This window comes from Egretta garzetta, unplaced genomic scaffold (genome assembly GCF_000687185.1).
Source record: "Egretta garzetta isolate BGI_Z169 unplaced genomic scaffold, ASM68718v1 scaffold40, whole genome shotgun sequence".
NCBI classification, from domain to species: Eukaryota; Metazoa; Chordata; class Aves; order Pelecaniformes; family Ardeidae; genus Egretta; species Egretta garzetta.
This window is the reverse complement of record NW_009258484.1, coordinates 1,659,132-1,678,405: the sequence shown is the minus strand read 5'-3', so window position 1 is coordinate 1,678,405 and position 19,274 is coordinate 1,659,132. Positions and strand designations below refer to the sequence as shown.

General features: G+C 45.8%; 1 protein-coding gene across 1 annotated transcript in view; it reads left to right on the top strand.

Annotated features, from left to right (window-relative positions):
- Window positions 1-12,757: 12,757 nt before the first annotated feature.
- The window catches only part of CCNA1 (cyclin A1), a 29,642-nt gene continuing 23,125 nt past the window's right edge, over window positions 12,758-19,274 (top strand). Inside the window, exon 1 of the mRNA XM_035900429.1 lies at window positions 12,758-13,103. Coding sequence (XP_035756322.1) covers window positions 12,758-13,103 — 346 coding nt within the window. The remainder of the gene's footprint in view (window positions 13,104-19,274) is intronic.

Here is a 19,274-nt window from a genome sequence, read left to right as displayed (position 1 = left end):
TGGAGCCTTTAAAAAAGAAGTAGCTCCTGTAGACATTTTCATCTGGTAGGCGTGAAAACAGTAAGTGTGTAAAAAATGCTTTCGGACTGCAATTAAGGTGCCAAATTCAAGGCAAATTCAACCTATTGAACTGAGTTCTGTATTAACAGTATTATACACATCAGAGGTGAGACAGCTTCTAGTTCTTTGTCTGGTCTAGTTTGAAATACTTAAAGTAAGAGGGCTTATATCACCTCTGAAACATAGCACTCTCATTTTGTTGTATTAGACCTTTCTGCATCAGCTTTTGCACTTATGGTAAAAGCAGCATTCTCCAGTGTTGTCAGCTATTGCCCTATCTTTAGTGCTCCCTTCTGGAAAAGATTATAGCCAAAAAGATCTGGAAAGAGATTAAAAAGCAATTAAAAAAAAAAAAAAAAAAAGAAAGCTCACGTAAAGCAGCAAGTATGGCAGATACTGCTTTTCCCTAAATACCATTTTCCTAAAACCATTCTTGCCTCTTGTAACCGTGCTGAAAGTAACTCTGCTCACTTGTCAGTGGGAATACCCACATCAAACCAACGATGATTCAGAAGTTCCTTGGACTAATTCTGTCATTAACTGCAGAAAAACCTCGCTAATTATATTATAATATATTGTTTACGTCTTAACTCATAATCGATGGGTTTACTTTGTGGACACGTTCTTGAAACAAACATTTTACTTAGCAGACGCAGTGTAAATGTCATAGGGCCTTATGAATAAAGTATTTGTTAGTAAAATTATTGAATACAATCCTCAGAATCAGTAAGATAATCCCACCGCTTCCCCACTGCTGTAGGTGCTTGCTGTTATAAAGGCTGTTGCCACGTGTGCTCTTGAAGTGCAAAGCACGGTGCAGTGCAAATTACCCACCTTGTGCTCTTTCTGGGGAGCAGCAACGGTGGCTGCAGTTGGTGAGGGCCAGGAGCTCTTTAGCTGGAAGCAGAAAAGGGCATATGTCCATGGCCTCATTCGTATTTTGGCATTCGATTTCTATACAACCTGTGAGAAAGGCACAATACCCAAGTTTGCTGTGGAGGACTTGAAAACCAAGTGTTTTCCATCTCCAGATAGAAGAAGGTGTGCAGAGCCACCAGGCTGTACTCACACTGTTTCTCCTGGAAAGGTGTCCTCTGCACATCAAGGGTCTCGTGTGAGACCCCCAAAGAGAAGAGAAGGAGGCTTCCCAATCTCTCAGAAGCCTGAAGGCGTGAGGATATCCCCAGCTGCAGAAGCTCAATCCATGCCTCGCACGCTGTTTTTTGCAGGCGTGCTGCTGCTCCTTTCTCATTCCTTTAGGGCTGGAACTGATGGAGGCTCACGCCTCCAGCGCACTGTAACTGCAAAGTAGTTGCAAAGAAGTGCACTAGCACGCACAGTATTAAATAAAAACATCAATTTTTTCAGTTTCCAGGGAGGTTCTGGCGTCTGTCACATCCCTGATCTATCCTATCCCTGTATAATAAATATTCCCTAAGGAATCATTAGTTTGGCTCTGTTGATTTTTGTGTATATAGGTTAGTGGCTATGTTGATCTGGGGCTGTATCCTTTCAAAGCACATCTTTTGCTGCTCTTTTAAAACACCAACATTTCTAAAGCTACCAGATGAGAACACCCTTGTGTTCAAGAATTCGGGAGGAATGAAATGTCTCTAGGTTTGCTGGCTGCCCACAGCTGTAGCAGAGGTGCCCTGTGCACGAGGAGCTGATGCTGGCCGCACTTCTGCCTGGCTCCCCTGGGCACAGCTGCTGTGGGAGAGGGGAGCTGGGCCTGGAGAGGGTCCGGGAGCAGTGGGGAGGTTCAGGCACGCACTCCGGTACTGCTCGGTCTTTGTCGAAGCCCCTGCATTTCTTGCACAAGTGACAGTAAGGACCAATGGATTTGGAAGCCTGCAGGACAGGCGGTACGTCTGTCAAGTGTTGTACATCTGCAGCGATGGTGCCCTGGCGATGCGGAGTGCCGGCCACACTGCCAGCAGCCAGGGTGTTAGTGGTGGTGCTGGTGGGCATGGGAGCGCTGGGTGGCACGAGGAGTCAGGGGGGAGCCCCACCCAGGTGGCCAGGGCCAGGGCTGGGCCCGGAGATGGGGACGGGGACAGTCCAGCCCCACTTGGTGTGTAAGGGCACAGGGGCTGTGCGCCTGGGGTCTGGGGGCAGGTCTCTGCTGTGGGAGCTCCTCCAGCCACGATTGCTTGAAAACTGACAAACTCCATCTTGCTTCACTCCTGCCAAGAGCCACATACAAATCATAGAATCATAGAATCATTTGGTTGGAAAAGACCTTTAAGATCATTGAGTCCAACCAAACCTGTCCACTACTAAATCATGTCTCTAAGCACCTTGTCCACCCGGGAGAAGAGGCTGACCCCCCCCTCACTCCAGCCTCCTGTCAGGCAGCTGTAGAGGGCGATCAGGTCTCCCCTCAGCCTCCTCTTCTCCAGGCTGAACAACCCCAGTTCCCTCAGCTGCGCCTCATCAGACTTGTGCTCCAGACCCCTCACCAGCTTTGTGGCTCTCCTCTGAACACGCTCCAGCAACGCAACATCTTCCCTGTAGTGAGGGGCCCAAAACTGAACACAGTGTTTGAGGTGCGGCCTCACATTTCCCAGCCTCCTCCCGTGGTGCAGCCCACCGCGCCCGGAGGCAGCTGCCTACGCTGACCCTGCAGCTTTGAGTCAGTGTGAGCAGCCAGTCCTGTCTATCAGCTGGAGAAGCCGACCTTCACAGCTCATCCCTTATCTTCGCTGGAGAATCGCTGTGGGCTGTTCCTTAGAAATGGCTGAGTTTCTGTGATTCCTTTGTCTGGCGTATGCAATTAATTAAAATCTCTGGTGAAAAGCTCTTCTGAATTAAATGTCCTGTATAAATATGTTATCTTTGCCAAAAATGATTTTGAAACCCTGCTTATCTTTATCTGGTTTTTCCTAGTTTGGTTTCTTTAGAAAAAGGCATAGTAATAATGAATAATGTGACGATACCATCTTTTTCTATTGCTTTAGTTTTCTAGATGTGTCAGTATTATCTTTCTCTGCAGTCATCATTGCACCGAGTGGATATAAACTCATATTAGGAAACTGCATTACAGCTTAAATTGCACATAGCAATCACCTTGAATTTGCTTGTCTATCCTTCAGGCAAATTCTGAGCCAGAAAACCAATAGTAATACCTTAGTAGTCCTGACGTACATCACCTTTACAAACAGTTCAAGTGTTAATAAATTATGTTCATTCCAAGAAATAGTGTCCTGTGTTCTTGGAAATGAAACCAAAACCTATCGCTTTACCATTTTGTAATTAAAGCTGGACAACCACAGTCAGTTTATGATTGGAGACAGGCAGCAAAGAAACAATATGCATTACTCATCCACTCTTCACTTCTGAGACTAGCGGCAGCTGGAAGCTGCACATAAATATTCTACATTGTTCAGTAGACGAATGTCAATAGATGCATAGAGAAGGCGGCTCTTGATAAACAATCTTTTATAAAAGACTTCTTAGGGAAGCTCTTACCAGTGGAAGAGGGTGGCCTCCTGTGTATTTGTTCTGGGTATGAGTTTCTACAAGTTGGTGTGTACACTACTCCTAACGAGCATGACTGCACATCAGCTCGAAGCTCGCGTGGTAGCTAATGTCAGCAGTGCTATGACGAGCTGTGCAACTGAAGAAATGTGTGGCGGTCACTGTGGTGCTACACCGTTGGAATTACAAAGACGTCGCAATCTCTTAATAAAAGACACTGCAGGTTAGAAGACCGCGTATTTTGGATCTTAAAGCAGTAGGGCAAAAATCTATCCAGAGCTTCAGGTGCATTAACAATTTCTTGGAACTAGACTGAGCAAAAACCTTTTTTAAAAAAAACCAGCTATAGATTTAAAAAAAAGGAATTCTAGTTACAGATCTGTGCATCACAAAAGCTGCCTGGTGAATGCTAAAACAAGGACCAAAGGGCACTGGAGAGAAACATCCTTGTAAGCCGTGTAGTGCCCTTCCTCTCCCCTTACCTGCAGCCATTAGGCACAGAGGGCTGTGCTGTGGGGCACCCCACCAGCTTTGCCTACCTCCAGTGCCCAGCGGCAGCTGGCTGTTTGTTTTTCTTCTTCACCTGTGTCTTTCAGCTTTTCTTTGAATCTCTAAATCCTGTGTTTTATCTTTTATTGCTGACCGGAGGGAGATAACAAGCATAAACCCTTTCGCTCCAACAGTGATAAAAGCATGAGAAGGAAGAGAGAGAGAGGGGAGAGAGATGGCATCCTCCATCTTCCTTCAAATCCACAAAAGTTGGTCTGAGAGAATCATAGAATCATAGAATGTTTTGGGTTGGAAGGGACCCCTAGTGGTCATCTAGTCCAACCCCCCTGCAGTGAGCAGGGACACCTTTAACCAGATCAGGTTGCTCAGAGCCCCGTCCAACCTGGTCTTGAATGTTTCCAGGGATGGGGCCTCCACTACCTCTCTGGGCAACTCGTTCCAGTGTTTCACCACCTTCATTGTAAAGAATTTCTTCCTTATATTGAGTCTCAGTCTACCCTGGTTTAGTTTAAAACCAGAATGCTGTGTGTGTGAGGTTGTGGATTTAAGGGGGTGTGTTGGGCCAGGGAAGGGAAGGGAAGGGAAGGGAAGGGAAGGGAAGGGAAGGGAAGGGAAGGGAAGGGAAGGGAAGCAGTGACAAATTGTTCAAGATTTTGGGTAGCCAAAAGATCCTGACCCTGCAAGCTGCATATCAGAATCTCCTGCAAGCTTTGGGAGCAGTTTGCAGGCAGCAGCTCTCCCAGGGTCCCAGCACTCATTTTTGCAGGCTGAGGTTACACTGGGCAAGTTGGTGACGGCAGCCTTAGCAGGACGTGCTGGCTTCCTTTTTCCCACCATGGAGAATTCAAATAACCCCCTCAGGACTCTCTGCCCCATGGGAGGACCCATCTCCCACCTGAGGACTGTTCTTGGCCCATGCGACAATGCAGGGTCAAGAGTTAAAGGGTGACCACTCCTGTTCTGGACAGCATTCTGAGCACAGAAATCTCAACTTTGGTGAAATATAGCTTTTTCACAAAGAGATGTTCAACATAGAGAAATCAAAGTGAGTATAGAGCCCTTGGCGGTCCAGATCATTAGACTTAAGTTCCATCTCAAGAAAGGTATTTTTCCCTCTACTCAAGAAAAGAAACTACTACATTAGCTGATGTCATGGTCTATTTATACTTCAATTTTTCTACTTGAAGACATTCTTCTAAAGGTCTGCCCTGACCACTGGTCCGGAGCTGAGGTGCCTGGGAGCAGCCTATATGGTGATTAGAACACAGAAAAGGTCAGGGTTGACATCCTCATCATCAAGGAGACATCTGACACGAAGTCTCCCCCACCTGAGCTTGGGACGCTTATTACCCGAGCACTGTTACCACCAGCACTAACAATTTTGTGAATCTAAGCTGCCATTTCCCATGCTTTTCGATGGTCCTAAAACAAGTCCTCAGACAAAACATTTTCTGGGTTACAGAATAAATAAAATAAATGCAAACCCCTGAAAATACTTATTTTATCTCAGTACCCCTTCTTCTTGGAATTGGGTTTTTTTTTTTGGTTAAGGCAGAAGAAAAGAACGAATATTGGCACAATTCCGGTCTGTGCTACCAGGCAGCGGATTCAAACCTTGGGGTTTTATTACCATGGGAGTAGGGGAATGGAGCTCAGTGACAGCCCCCCTCCAGGTAACAGGGCCCCCCCACAGTAAGGCCCTTTGGCAATACATTCAGCTGAATGCCAGGCATACTGGTTAATACAGATCTTGCTACAAAGAGTGATTTTTGTTTCCAGAAAAAGCCATGCATTTTCCTTACTCAGAGGCTACGCGCACTCTTTTCCACATCATTTCAAAATACGCCTCTGTTCAAAACCATTGTCAAAAGCATAAAGAAACAACATTATTTCTCCTTAAATATAGTGTATCTTACTTTCCTTATGATCGTACTTTGCAGGGGTTTTTACAGATAGTGCTCTACATGGTACAGTATTATTGAAAAGCCAAGTGTAGGGGAAGAAAAAATATGGGGTTTATCTCATTATCTTTAAGAGCCTCCAGATAAAATTGCAAATGGGTGTTTTCATAAAGCTTTCCAGTTCTCACGACCCAGTACTAATTAAAGCTTTGTATAAATTCTCACATCTTGTCACAAGCACAGGGAAAGTACAGGAAAATTAAAAATGCAAGCTTTGCCGACATGCATGTGACCTTTTCATTTTGCATATTTTTGCTGTCTTTGTTTTGAACGAGAATTTTTCTGGGGAAGTTAACGCCATCCTATTAAGAGAGCTCTTCTGCAGGGGTGCGTATATATACACACACACATGTATATACGCGTGTGTATTGCTGTACTAGCCCTAGCAGTACCCACACCTGGAATACAGCATTCACACACGGAGCTGAGATAACACAGATGCACATCCAGCCTCCTCCCAAGAGCCTTGCAATACAATTTAAAATAAGTTGCAAGCGTGAGGAATAACAGTCATTGGGAAGAATGAGGGAAGAAGATGGGATGCCACAGGTAGCATCGCAATACACAAGCTGTTGTAGATTTAGCTTTAAGCCTTTTATTTTAATGTCCTGTGCAGCGAGCACCCGGCAGGGCCGGTATTTCTGGCTGGCTCTGCAATCAGGGAGAAGCAGGAGCCTGCTTTGCAGGGAGCTGAACAGGCAGATTTGCTCAGCAGGACATTCCTCCCCTCTCCAGGCCACTCAGTGTTTCCAAACTGGCCCCCCAAAAGCTTTTCCTGAGAGCCAGGCTGCCTTTGTAACTCAGGGCAGCGCCCGGGTGTAAGGGTTTCCTCGTTATTCGAGGTCGCTCTCTTCCGTCAGTCAGGGTTGCCCCTGGCTCAGGGAGCCGACACGCTCTGCGCCACGAAACCTGGCGAGAGGCAAGGTGATGTTCACATTAAAGTGAATCCCTCGGGAACATCCCAGCCTTCAAGAAACACGATTTGTTGTTTGACCTGTTTTCTTCAGAGATGCCGCTGGGAGAACGCGGCGGAAAGGTTTGACATACGGTACCCATGCTGACACGTCGGGCAGAACCACGGGAACGCGTCGTTTTTGAGTCGCTGTGTATTAACTCCCCTATAGCTCTACAGAGACCACAGCTTGCGAAAACCATTCTGAAAATGTTACCTGAGGTACTGCCTAGCCAGTCAATTAATAATCAGCAATCCACTAATAATGAGCGATTTTTACAGTTTAATAGAGTTCTGCGCTGAACTTAGATGAAAGGTTGTTCCAAGGGTTACAGGAACTATAGATTTTATACGTGGATTTTGTATAATGGCATGCATATAGAAAAAATGCTGGAAAGCTCTGTTAAATCACACTGGTAGAGATGCACAGTTTTGGATAGTTGTAGGTGTCTGCGTGGCTGGAGAATCAGATCCTGTTCTGTGAAGATGGTGGCGAAAGACCCGGCTCCAAAGCCTAACTCGGGCAGTAAGAGATAGGAATAGCTTTGTAGCAATTCATTAAACAACAATGCATTTGTTCTATATAGCACTTACCGGAGTGGCTTCTGGATGTGGCAGCTTAGCAGTGTTTTTTGTTACCAGATCATGCAAAAAACCAAATTGTGACTTGGCAGTCACAACATTAGTCTGCTGCGCATTTAAGCAGACTGTTGAAAGAGAATTTTTTAACAGCTAAAATCCAAGCACCTGGCAAACAGGATGTTTTGCGAGGAGATTGCTTTATTTCACTTGACAGTTTTATTAAACTTTAATCACCTTCTCAATGCATATATTGTCTAGTACCCACTGTGCCTATGGCCTAAATAAGGGACTTTTAAAAAAAGAGGAATACTTATTTTCCTGATTCTCAAGCATGGTGTAGTTTTGCTGTCTTTCATTATTAACTGTAAACCAGAGACAGAAATTGGTGAGATAAAGTGAGTCAAAAAAACAAAATTAAAGCAGCGTCAACACTAGATTTGTCCAGAATTTAATGAGCTTTACAATAAAGGGTGCTGATTATAGGTAATATCTCACAATGCCATTCATCACTCAAAAAATAATGTACTTTTAGGAGACAACTGTAACTGTGATCTGAAATGATGGAGATACAGATGAGATTGACGGGTGCTGTGAGCAGGTGCCATTGCCATCTTCCACTTAAAGGCCATGGGCATTATACGAGGTTAAAGTAATTTCTTACCCAGCGTTTGCTTTACAGAAAGCTTAAATAAACAGTAACACAACACCCAGCTCAGCTCGCCCTGCCTCCTGCTAGCCATTCCTATGGTTTTACACAAATCCCAAGTTTCCCTCATTTCCCTCCGATCTCCACATCTTCTCCCAGTGCTGCAAGCATGAGTTCAGCGTGTGCAGCTGAGACACATTAAGAGTTAGTAGCCAAAGGCGCACGATGAGGCTACTGCCCAGTCTGGCTACTGTGGAGCAGCTGCCCATTAGCAGCCAGGCCTCCGGGGGACAGCCTTTATGGCATGCACTATGCAATGTGTTCCCCTCGAATGCTGTGTTCAGTTTTGGGCCCCTCACTACAAGAAAGAAATTGAGGTGCTGGAGCATGTTCAGAGGAGAGCCACAAAGCTGGTGAGGGGTCTGGAGCACAAGTCTGATGAGGAGCAGCTGAGGGAACTGGGGCTGTTTAGCCTGGAGAAGAGGAGGCTGAGGGGAGACCTGATCGCCCTCTACAACTGCCTGACAGGAGGCTGTAGTGAGGTGGGGGTCGGCCTCTTCTCCCAAGTAACAAGCAATAGGACAAGGAGAAATGGCCTCAAGTTGTGCCTGGGCAGGTTTAGTTTCTACATTAGGAAAAATTTTTTCCCCAAAAGGATTGTCAGGCATTGGAAGGGGCTGGCCCGGGGAGGGGGTGGGGGGGTGTTTAAAAGTCGGGCAGACGAGGTGCGTACGGCCATGGTTTAGTGGTGGGATGGCAGTGTTAGGTTAATGGTTGGACTTGATGATCTTAAAGGTCTTTTCCAACCTAAACGATTCTATGATTCCATGTTTAAATTCCTGGCACAGGGACCATAATGGGACACTTTAATTGCTCTGTCACTGCCCCGGGTACCTGGGAAACTTGCCCTCCAGTTGTTTTCTAGGAAAGCGAAAAACATGAAGAATTTATGGAGAACTTAAAGGCAGATTTTCCAGCTGAGTCAGATCTTTCATTTACCTCCAATGCTTTTTTCTCAACTATAAATCCAGTTGTTCCCATAGGTTACTTTCACTTCACACTTGTGCGGATGAGAAAAAGAGGTCAGTCAGGTCTGCTAGGTGTCATCCTCCACTTACTTGCATTGGTGCAACTTAGGTTGTTGCCAAACCTGTAAAAACGAGAAAGCAATGAGGATCTATCAGCACCATGACTCACGCCTGGTGGGACTGCGCAAGCGATATCAGAAGAGTCTTGCCCGATGGGGAATCTGCTTGGAAACTGATCCTTTGCATCCACAAAGAGCTGTGCAGAAATGACAGTCTGAAAAATGACGCAGCTGACTTCAGTGTGGACACAGGCACTTAAGTGTCCAAAAGCTGGAAAGCTTTTCAATTGCACAATCACCTTTATGCCACTTATTATTTTTGGCTGCAATCACACAAAAGAATATTGGCTGGCTTTCTCGTTAGCAGAGGTTGAGGAGGTTACATCAAAGCTAATCAAAAAGGCAGTTTTAGAGCTGAAAGCTATGATATGTCAGTCCTGAAAGTCTGAAGTCTGGAAATTCCTTATTGAGCCTGGCAATCTGACTCCCACAACTGCTTCCTCCTTATCAGAGCCCTCCTCACCTGAAGGAGTACCGAAGAGTCTCAGAAAATCTGATCGCGTATCACCTGGAGCTGGCTCAGTACAGCTGCAGGATTCAATACATTAGCATTTCTGAAGCTAAGAGAGAAATCATTTACATGCACTAAGATTTTAATTGCTACCCTGATCAACGGTATTCAGTATTCCTCAAATACTCAGCCATTGCTTTATTTTAACCACATTTTGTCACAGATCCATGTGGTATCAAGACATCAAGAACGTAGGCCTGAGCCTATGGACTGTCATGTGAGGCTATGGCAGACATTCTGGGTATTTTAATATGGACAGGGAAAAAAAAGCAGACCCTCAGTTAGCTGTGGCCATTATCAATGGCTTATGCTTTACAGCGCACACAGCACTGGGCTCGGCGCTGACGTTGAGTTACTTAGCACTGGTCCAGCGCAAGCCAGGGAGCTATAAGTCTGGGGCATTTTCTGATATCCTTGTAAATGTCGACCAAGGCATAAATAGTATCAGTTTTGCTTTTGATGCGTGACAAATCACTTTTGGACTGAGATTTGTCAAAGTGATTTTAATTCCTTTTGGGGCGCTCCAGAAGATGCTGTCAAGGTTGTGAAAAAGGCTCATTAGCTCTTCAATAAAGTCCTGACCCAGTAAATGCTGGAGTGAACAGAAAAACTCTTTCTGTCTCCAGTCCTGGTTAGACGAAGACACAAATGTCCTGGGATTCATTACAAAATCCAGAACGGTGCAGCCCAGTTCCACACCCGGTAGCCTGAAAGTTGACTCTGATCAATAGCTGGGGAGTTTCTGGGCTGTCGGTTCCCTTCGGATCCTCACAGTCTGCAGACATGATCTTCTCTTTGGTCTTTCTCTTATTGCACAGCGACGAGATCCAAGCTCAGTGCCCACCACCACACGTACAGCACGAGACACCTTCAGTCCCGTACCTGCGTCACCCCACGCTCCTCGGGACTGAGAGGGGAACCACCCACCAGTGGCTGTGTTCCTTGGTAACTTCCTATTCTCAGACCACAGTTATTCAGGGCGTTTTTCCATTATGTCATTTGTTTCTGTTTTTATTGACTGGGTAAATAACTCTCTTGATTACAGCAGTTACAGTTTTCCCCATGGTTATGTTTGGCAACAAGCTTCTCACCCTTCTTTAACTGAACTGTTAATTAGGAGATCTGTGTTTCCATTCTTGTCAAAAGCAACTAAGCTCCCTGCCACTGGAATTCCTTCTCCTCCCTTCTCCGAGGGTGAGAGAACAGGGATTGTTTGCTTGGTTACGCTTTAAGTCTTCTGTATGCTTTTAATAAAATCTGTAATTAATACTTTGAGAGGGATTCTTTTTTTCCCTGTGGCTAAGCACATCTTGAGCGCAATTTTTTAATGGCAGTAAACAAAAATAAAGAACACTTAATTGCGCTCCCAGCACGACTCTGACATTTCTCATAACGATGCAATAGCCTTGGGTGGCTAAATGTGAATGTCTAAAAGAAGTCAGTGTAGTATTTGTAACAAGAAACCTGACTTCATTAACTAATCAAGTGTTAAGAGGGAAAAATCTGCCCAAACGCTGCCAACTCTGTTAAAATCCAGGGACACTGGATGTTCTGGGAACACAGGGCAAGCCATTAGTGTCCTTTTCTTATGCTTCAGAAGAAAGCAGCCATAGTCTTTGACCTGTAAAAATGTATGAAGAGGATGAAAAGCTTGAACTGACTCCAGCTGAAGCCAAAGACAAGACTAGACTTGTCAATATAGGCAGAAACGAGCCCAAAGCGTCCGCACATGGGAACTGATAACAGTATTACTTCTAAATACAGAGTGTATATTACTTATTGCCATCAGATATCACAGACTGAGGGTTTAGTTTTAGACTTTAAAAAAAAATGGGCATTAATATGCTTCTAGATACGAAATGATCACAAGGGATTGTGTTCATCTCACATAACCTGTTGAGATGGCCTCCATCTATAGCCAAAGGAGGGAAAAAGGCATCTCCTGAGGTTGATTCAGCTTTTCGGTCTTTAGGCCCCAGTTTAAAATGAAATGTGCCCTTCTCTTGAAAGAGAACATACATTTCAAATTTGTCTTCAAGAGAAGAGAAATTTTCAAGCAAGGCATACTCTACTTTCCATAGCTGGACCACAAGAAAATTTTCCCTGATTTATATGCCACCGATCACTATCACAACTGGGAATATGGAATATAATGAGGATGCAGCACCTTCTGTGTTCACACAATGCGCACATGAAAGGTATTTTGTGTTTTTCTGAATGATAAAGTGTTGGTCCCTGCCTTGAGATAGGCTGCTCAGCTGGGTGAACCACAGGTCTGCTGGGAAGACTGTCGTTATATACCTATTCATGCCTTCTTATTCTTATCTATTTTCATATTATTTTAAGAGCTTTATGTTACATTTTAAAACTTCAACCTGACCTTCTGAAAGTCTCATTTCTGTAGCCATTGAATGAAAAACTTATTTATTGGCTCTGAAGAAACATACTATTCCTTACTGTGCAGTGCCCTGTTCAATACTTACAAATCCTGTACCTCTTTCTTTGTACTATTAGCATTTCTATATTGTTTGATTTGAAGGCATCCAACTGTTTTCAAGTTTTGAGATTCCCTGTGTACCAAGAAATGACATAGATAAGTTCATTACAATGCCTTAGGGCAGAAATCACAAGATGCGTTTAAATACTTGAGCCTGGGGGAGGGTGAAAGATGCCCTATCAACGCAGTCTTCAACACCTATTGTGGAGTTATAAGGAACGGCAACCCTATCGCATTCAATGTATGGGTTAAATACAGTGACAGGGAGGTGGATTGAGAACTGGCTGAAATGCCAGGCTGAAAGGACTGTGGTCAGTGGCACAAAGCCCCAATGGAGACCAGTCACTACCAGTGTACCCCAGGGGTCAATACTGGGGCCAATCCTGTTTAACATCTTCATTAATGACCTGGATGACAGGGAAGAGTGTGCCCTTGGCAAGTTTGCACAATACAAAACTGGGAGGAGTGGCTGATACACCATCTGCGCCTGCTGCCCTGCAGAGGCACCTCAGCAGGCTGGAGAAAGGGGCTGCCAGAAGCCTCATCCAGTGCAGCAGGGGGAAATGCCAAATCCTGCACGTGGGGAGGAACAAGCCCAGGCAGCAGCATGTGCTGGGGGCCGACTGGCTGGGAAGCAGCTTGGCAGAGAGCGACCTCGGGGTCCTGGTAGACCACAAGATGACCAGGAGCCAGCAATACTCTCTTGCTGCAAAGGCGGCCGATGGCTGCCTGGGCTCCGTTGGGAAGAACATTACCAGTAGGTTGAGGGAGGTGATCTGTCCCCTCTGCTCAGCACTGGTGAGGCCACAGCTGGAGTGCCGTGTCCAGTTCTGGGCTCCTCCGTACAAGACACAGATTTACTGGAGTGAGTCCAGCACAGGGCTACGAAGATGATTAAGTGACTGGAGCATCTGACAGATGAGGAGAAGCTGAGAGCGCTGGGACGGTTCAGCCTGGAGAAGAGAAGGCCCAAGGGGATCTCAGCAATGTGTACAAATATGTGATGGGAGGCAATGAAGAAGAGGGAGCCAGGTTCTTCTCAGTGGTGCGCAGTTGTTGTGACCCCCTCCTCAGGCTACCCTGGGTAGGATGAGCTCCGCTGCGAGGTTCCTGAAATCGCCCTGGGCCAAATTAAAGTGAAATGACATCAAATGATCTGTTACCAGCTTGTAATTCTTTACTATGCAATTTTAGGTAATTTGAGGGTAAGATAAAAGGCAGGGGCCAGGCAAAGAGAGAGTTTGAGAGAGAGATCACCGGTCCAGGTTCCAGCACTGGTCCAGCCAACAGGGGGTGCATCTGCCCTCAAGTTTCCCCACAGTCTTGAGATGGCTTGTGACTTTTATCCCTTGCTTAGACACACCTTCCCCGCTTCCCATGATAAATAGCATGCCTGCTCTGTCTGGTCCTCTTTTGAGTCAGTGGTCAGTGAGTCGGTGGTCGCAATCTCCCCCTGCCCGAACTACCTTTTAGCTAAAAGTCCATGGCTCATCTCACAGACTGCCTTCTCAGTCCCTTTATCTGCAGAGCATTTGAGGCATGAGCGCTGGGTGCCTCCGCCCCCTGCTCCCTTATCGAGTCCTGTCCTGTTGGCTGCATTCCTTCCGGACAAACAGTTCTTGGTGTCAGGGGTGACAGGACCGGAGGCAACGGGCGCAAACAGAAACACAAAATTCCATCTGGTGACAAGAAAGCACTCTTCTTACTGTGAGAGTGGTCAAACCCTGGAACACACTGCCCAGAGAAGATGTGGAGCCTCCATCTGCAGGGACATTCAAACCCAACTGGGCACAGTGCTGGGCAACCTGCTGTAGCTGGCCCTGCTTAGCAGGAGGGGCTGGACTAGATGGTCTCAAGAGCTCCCTTCCAATCTAAATAATGTTGTGACCTTGTGATTCATGGTCCTTGGGAATCCTGGTATTGCTAATAGCTCGCTGTAACCCTGCCATTGCCTGCAGCTGCAGACCCAATGGCCGTTTGCTCTGTCTTCGTAAAAAGTTTCCAGAAGCTTGGTTAAAGCTAGTCCAAACACGGGGGGGAGGGGTGTGTGGGGGGGCTCCCCACAAAATTGTGTCACTTCAATAAAAATTCCTATAAATGTTTCTCCATGTATTTCATTTTGGAATATTTTCATTTCAGAAAATGTTGAAACTCCTTAATCTTTGACTTGATGCATTTTTATTGATTATTTTTTAAGTGTTTCATGACAGATCAGGAATGACAGTGCTACAGCATAGCTGGAATATTTAATTCTTAAAATCAATAAAAGCAGTTAATACATTTTACTGATCAAAACAGCTGATATTTTTTAAGATTAATATCTCAGGTTGTTTCATTTCAGTGCACAGGGAATCTAGAGAAGATATTCTGTCCAACCACAAAGTAGCAATTTATCTTTGTGATTCTAGAATAAAATTTAAAATAACAAGAGTATTTCCTCTATGTATATGCAGCACGCTTGTTTGTGGGGGTGCACATTATATACTACAATAGGTATTTTATGAAATAAATCAACATTAAAAATATTTGAAATTACATTCTCAAATTCTAAAAAGAAGTTTTGCGTATTAATTTTTATGTGCAAATCCCATTTTATGGGAAACCAAAATGTGTCTTCAGGCAAGGAAGACATTTCAAAAAGGCATAATTTCCAGCAAGTCAGGAATTGTGATTCATCCCTCTCAATTTCTCCTGATTAGGAGGGGTTTACTTATCCATTTCATAAGCAGCAACTGAGAAAGAGCATCACTAAAAAGAGGAGGACCTGATCCCCTGGATGTTACGCTTACATGAACCAGAGCAGAAAGTCTCCCAAAGTCAAATGAGAGTTTCTTGTGTCGTGCCAATAAATTTGAGAGACGAAGCAGGTGTAGTGGTAACCAGTTGGTTATTTAAGCACTAATTAACCCTTCCAAGACTTCAGTACATCGCTGTTTCACAGGCATGCAGCAGAGAAGTCCTTCTGGGCATTTCCAGCCAGGTACTGAGAAGGCTCGGTTTCCCTGAAAGGGGACTCTTTGCACACATTAAAGATGCTCAACTGCATCCAGGACTGGGTCCAGATTGTCTGTCTCTGGTGAAAGAGCGAATTCTGGGCCTGCCGAATAACCACGCTGGCACCGTGTGCTGGGGAGGGACCCCGGCGAAGGGGAGCGGCCGTACGGTGCTTGAGCGGGACTGCTGCACGGCAGAGCTGGCCCTGCTTCCTGCGGCTGATCTGCTGTGACAGACACCGGGCAGAAACATAATTAACATCCTGCAAAAGGGATCCTGAGATTAAATGGGCAACAAGGAGACAGTCATTGCAGGAGAAGTGGAAAGCAGTGACATTTATGTCCTGTTTTGGTACATCTAGCTCCAAAGGCTGCCTTGTTTGCCCTGAAACAATGGGATCCCACGTCCCCATCACCCTGGTGCTGAGATCGATGCGAGCATCAATTGTAAAGCTGTCAGCCATGCACAGCTATATGCTGGAAAAAAGACCACCAGGAAAATTCTCAGTATTCTTAAAGGGTATCAAGCGTTGCTGTCGGAAAATGACATCTGAAAGCCTAAAAAGCTGGTAAAAAGGCAAAAGCTCTCTACTCTCTCGGTACTAAGCATAAAAGAAGAAAGTCTGCATACATATGCTAGAGAGTAAAAGGAAATCTAAATTCAGTAAATGAAAGAGAGTTCTCTAAGTACTGTCTCAGACAGTCTATGCTATTTCGAGAAAGGCATTTTTTTCTCACTGTCCTATCAGTACCACAGTGATAGTCTGTAAGCTAAAGAGGAATTATTTTTTTCTGACTAACAAATGAATACCTAAGGGCCTGGGCTGTTTTACGCAGAATGACTCTTCCAAAATGGCTGTACTTCCTTCACCTCCCAGATGCCTGTCTCTTTTCAGGAGGGTATCCGAGGCAAAGGTTTCCCCGGCTTTAGAGACAGCCTATGGATGCTTATTAACTACCTGGGAACAGGACACGCTCGGCTTCTGGGAAGGAAAGTAGGGAATGATGAAAACAGGGAGAAGGCAGCATCTGGAAGATGGAAGAACATGACATCAATCTCTTGACTGTCCAGACTAAAAAGGGAGGGAAAGATTTGCAGTTCCCTTACTGTGTTTTCTGAGGAAAGAGCTGCTTCCAGGGTAGGGAATTAGGTAAATATAAACATGCAGGTGAAAGCTTATGGGGTCATCTAGTCGGTGATGCTATAGCCCAAATACAGCTCTACAGGAATGAATTTTCACGTAAGGGTGTTTTTGATTGGAGAGGCCAAAAAGTCTGTTAGATTATCTCACTGAGCATACCATACAATTTCCCCCCAGTTACCCCAGTATACAGTCTGGCAGCATGTACAGCTTTTAGGTAATGTATATCTTCAGCAAAGACACACTGAAAACATTGAAAGACATCCTGTCTTCCCCCAGGGGTTTGCTGTAATGGGTAATCAATCTTGTTGTTACAAACATTTGCTTTATGTCTAATTGGAATCTGACTGTTTTCACGTACGTCTCATCGGATCTTGGTACCTCAGTGTCTGCTAGAATAAATGGGCTTTTCAGGCTTGCTCTCTTCTTCCCATGGGAGTCCTGATGCGATCCTGCCATCTATCAGTCTTCTGCTTAGTAAGATGTTGAGATATTTAAATCCCTTTCTGTAAGGCTTTATTTTTTTTTTTTAATAAAAACCCCCACATCTGTGTGAGTCAACACAGGCAGGACTCAGGAACAACCACAAAAGCAGGGATGAAAAGCAAGCAGTAAATTTATTTTCGTTACCTCGTGAACCAGGGGCATCCCCGGAGCAGCACCCGGGCAGAGGCACACAAGCAGGGACGCAGGCACCGCGAAGCTCGGTCCTTGCTAGAGGATCATGAAACCTGCTGTTTGCCCCTGTATATCGGGGATTCACACTGGCGTAGTTTACCACTGTGCTTTGGTCTTTCCCACAGCGGGGCAGGAATCTCAAGCGTGTTCGATAGGGTGCCTCCGAGCCTGTCATGGGTCTATGTTACCTAAACACAGATGTTCTCCTTGTCAAGCACACAAGACTAAACAGCAATTAGCATGATACATGTGTTTTTCTACACCCCAGCTGCAAGTCACTTGAGCGTGTTTACAGTCCTCCTTGCCAATCTTCCCTTATTTTCCCGCATTCCACCCCCTCGCTCAGGAGACCACTTCCGCTGGGGCTGGCAAAGCTGGAAGTGTCCATTTGTGCTTGTGGGGTGTAGGGCAGGTTAATTTACAGAGGCAGGCAATAAAAACCTATAGAAAAAGGAACAAACATATCTCCACAATAATGCTTTGAATCAGGTGTCCCATTCATCCTGCCAGGGAATTAAACCACTCAGCCAGCCTGGCACCACCAGCAGATTGTTTGATTTGATGCATTAAGTCCTGGAGATGTTGAATGTCATCCTCTACGCTGGCTGATTCATCAGTTATGTTGAAGCAACACATGCCTTCAAAATCGAAGCAGCATTTATGGCGTCAAAGGAGGAAATAGTCCACCGCCAATCGATTTTGTAATGTTCACTGGTCTACAGCCATTACCTGCTCAGAAAAAATAGCAACGAGAAATGTCAATATCAAAATCGTCATAATTCTGTGATAACAGCTACTGGGGTCGGCACGCCAATGAAACACGCTGTCAGAAGATCCGCAGCTGGTAAATCTTCTCTTGATACAAAACGCAGATGAGTTAAGTTACAGTCGTGTTGCAGAGTCACTTTCTAGCTCAAACGGAATTCAGTACACAGCACCAGCAGCAAGGCTTGCCAAGGCCTGAGGCCGCAAGCTGTGAACTTTCGCCTACATATGGTGGCCCTATACTGAGCTTTTCCTTAACTACACAAAGGCAGGCCCCCCAAAGCCTGTGCAAACCAGAAGGATGAGGGAGCCACAAGCATCAGCAGAAGCTGCATCCATTAAGATAAGAAAAGGAATGGCCCGCCTGGAGGCAAAGGAAGGATCCAGTGAGGAACAAGAAGACCCCAGACCCAAATATTGCTACTGGACAGAACCATCACGTGAAGGGGGGGGACCTTGAATTGTAGGAGTATAATTGCCCAGGGTTTTCTTTGTGCAGAGGCCCTCTCCGGAGGCACCCAGCTCAAACTGTTTTTTACCACCGTACCATTCAATAAATTCAACTGTCAGTACGCTGTGTTGGCAACTCTGCTTCAGGGAAACCTGAGGTCGAGCCTGAGGGGAGAGGAAGTAACCGGGAGTGAGTGTGTGCATGAGCGAGGAGTCGAAAAGGGGCACCCATCACCTCTGTGGAGCTGCCACTGCGCAGGGACTCCGGCCCCAGCAGTTAAAGTCTCGAGTGGTGCGTGCGTGCGGCTCCCTGCGCGGTGTGTGAATGCTTGGGCAGCGGCTGCTCCTTTAACAGTAGAAGCCAACCAAATCCAAGCATTTACATGCTGATCTCGTGGAAATGTATCCAGGGGATGTGCTTGTTGTACAAGACCACAAAGCTCAACAAGCCGACCTGTGACGGGGAGGAAAATGGGAGCACCACCTCCTTCCCGTAACACAGACGCCGCTGCTCCAGCTCCTTCAGCCAATGCCACCTCGGTTTGATAACCTGATGTGGGGTAATTGCCCACACAGGTTGGAGAGCTCTCTGGCTTGCCCCTTTTCCAACCGAACTTCAATTTGACATTGGGTTTGCAACAGCGGTAACACCATTCCAGTGCTGTCTCCTCTAGGTACGGCATGGGCATTTGTTAAAGGTACCTGAAACACAAGAACTCGGGAGTCTGGTACCAGCAAAGGATGTAACGTCAGAGGAGCAGCTGGGGTGCAGAAGCATACGTCATTCTCAGGGGTTAGAATCACAGAATGAATCATAGAATATTTTGGGTTGGAAGGGACCCCTAGTGGTCATCTAGTCCAACCCCCCTGCAGTGAGCAGGGACACCGCTAACCAGATCA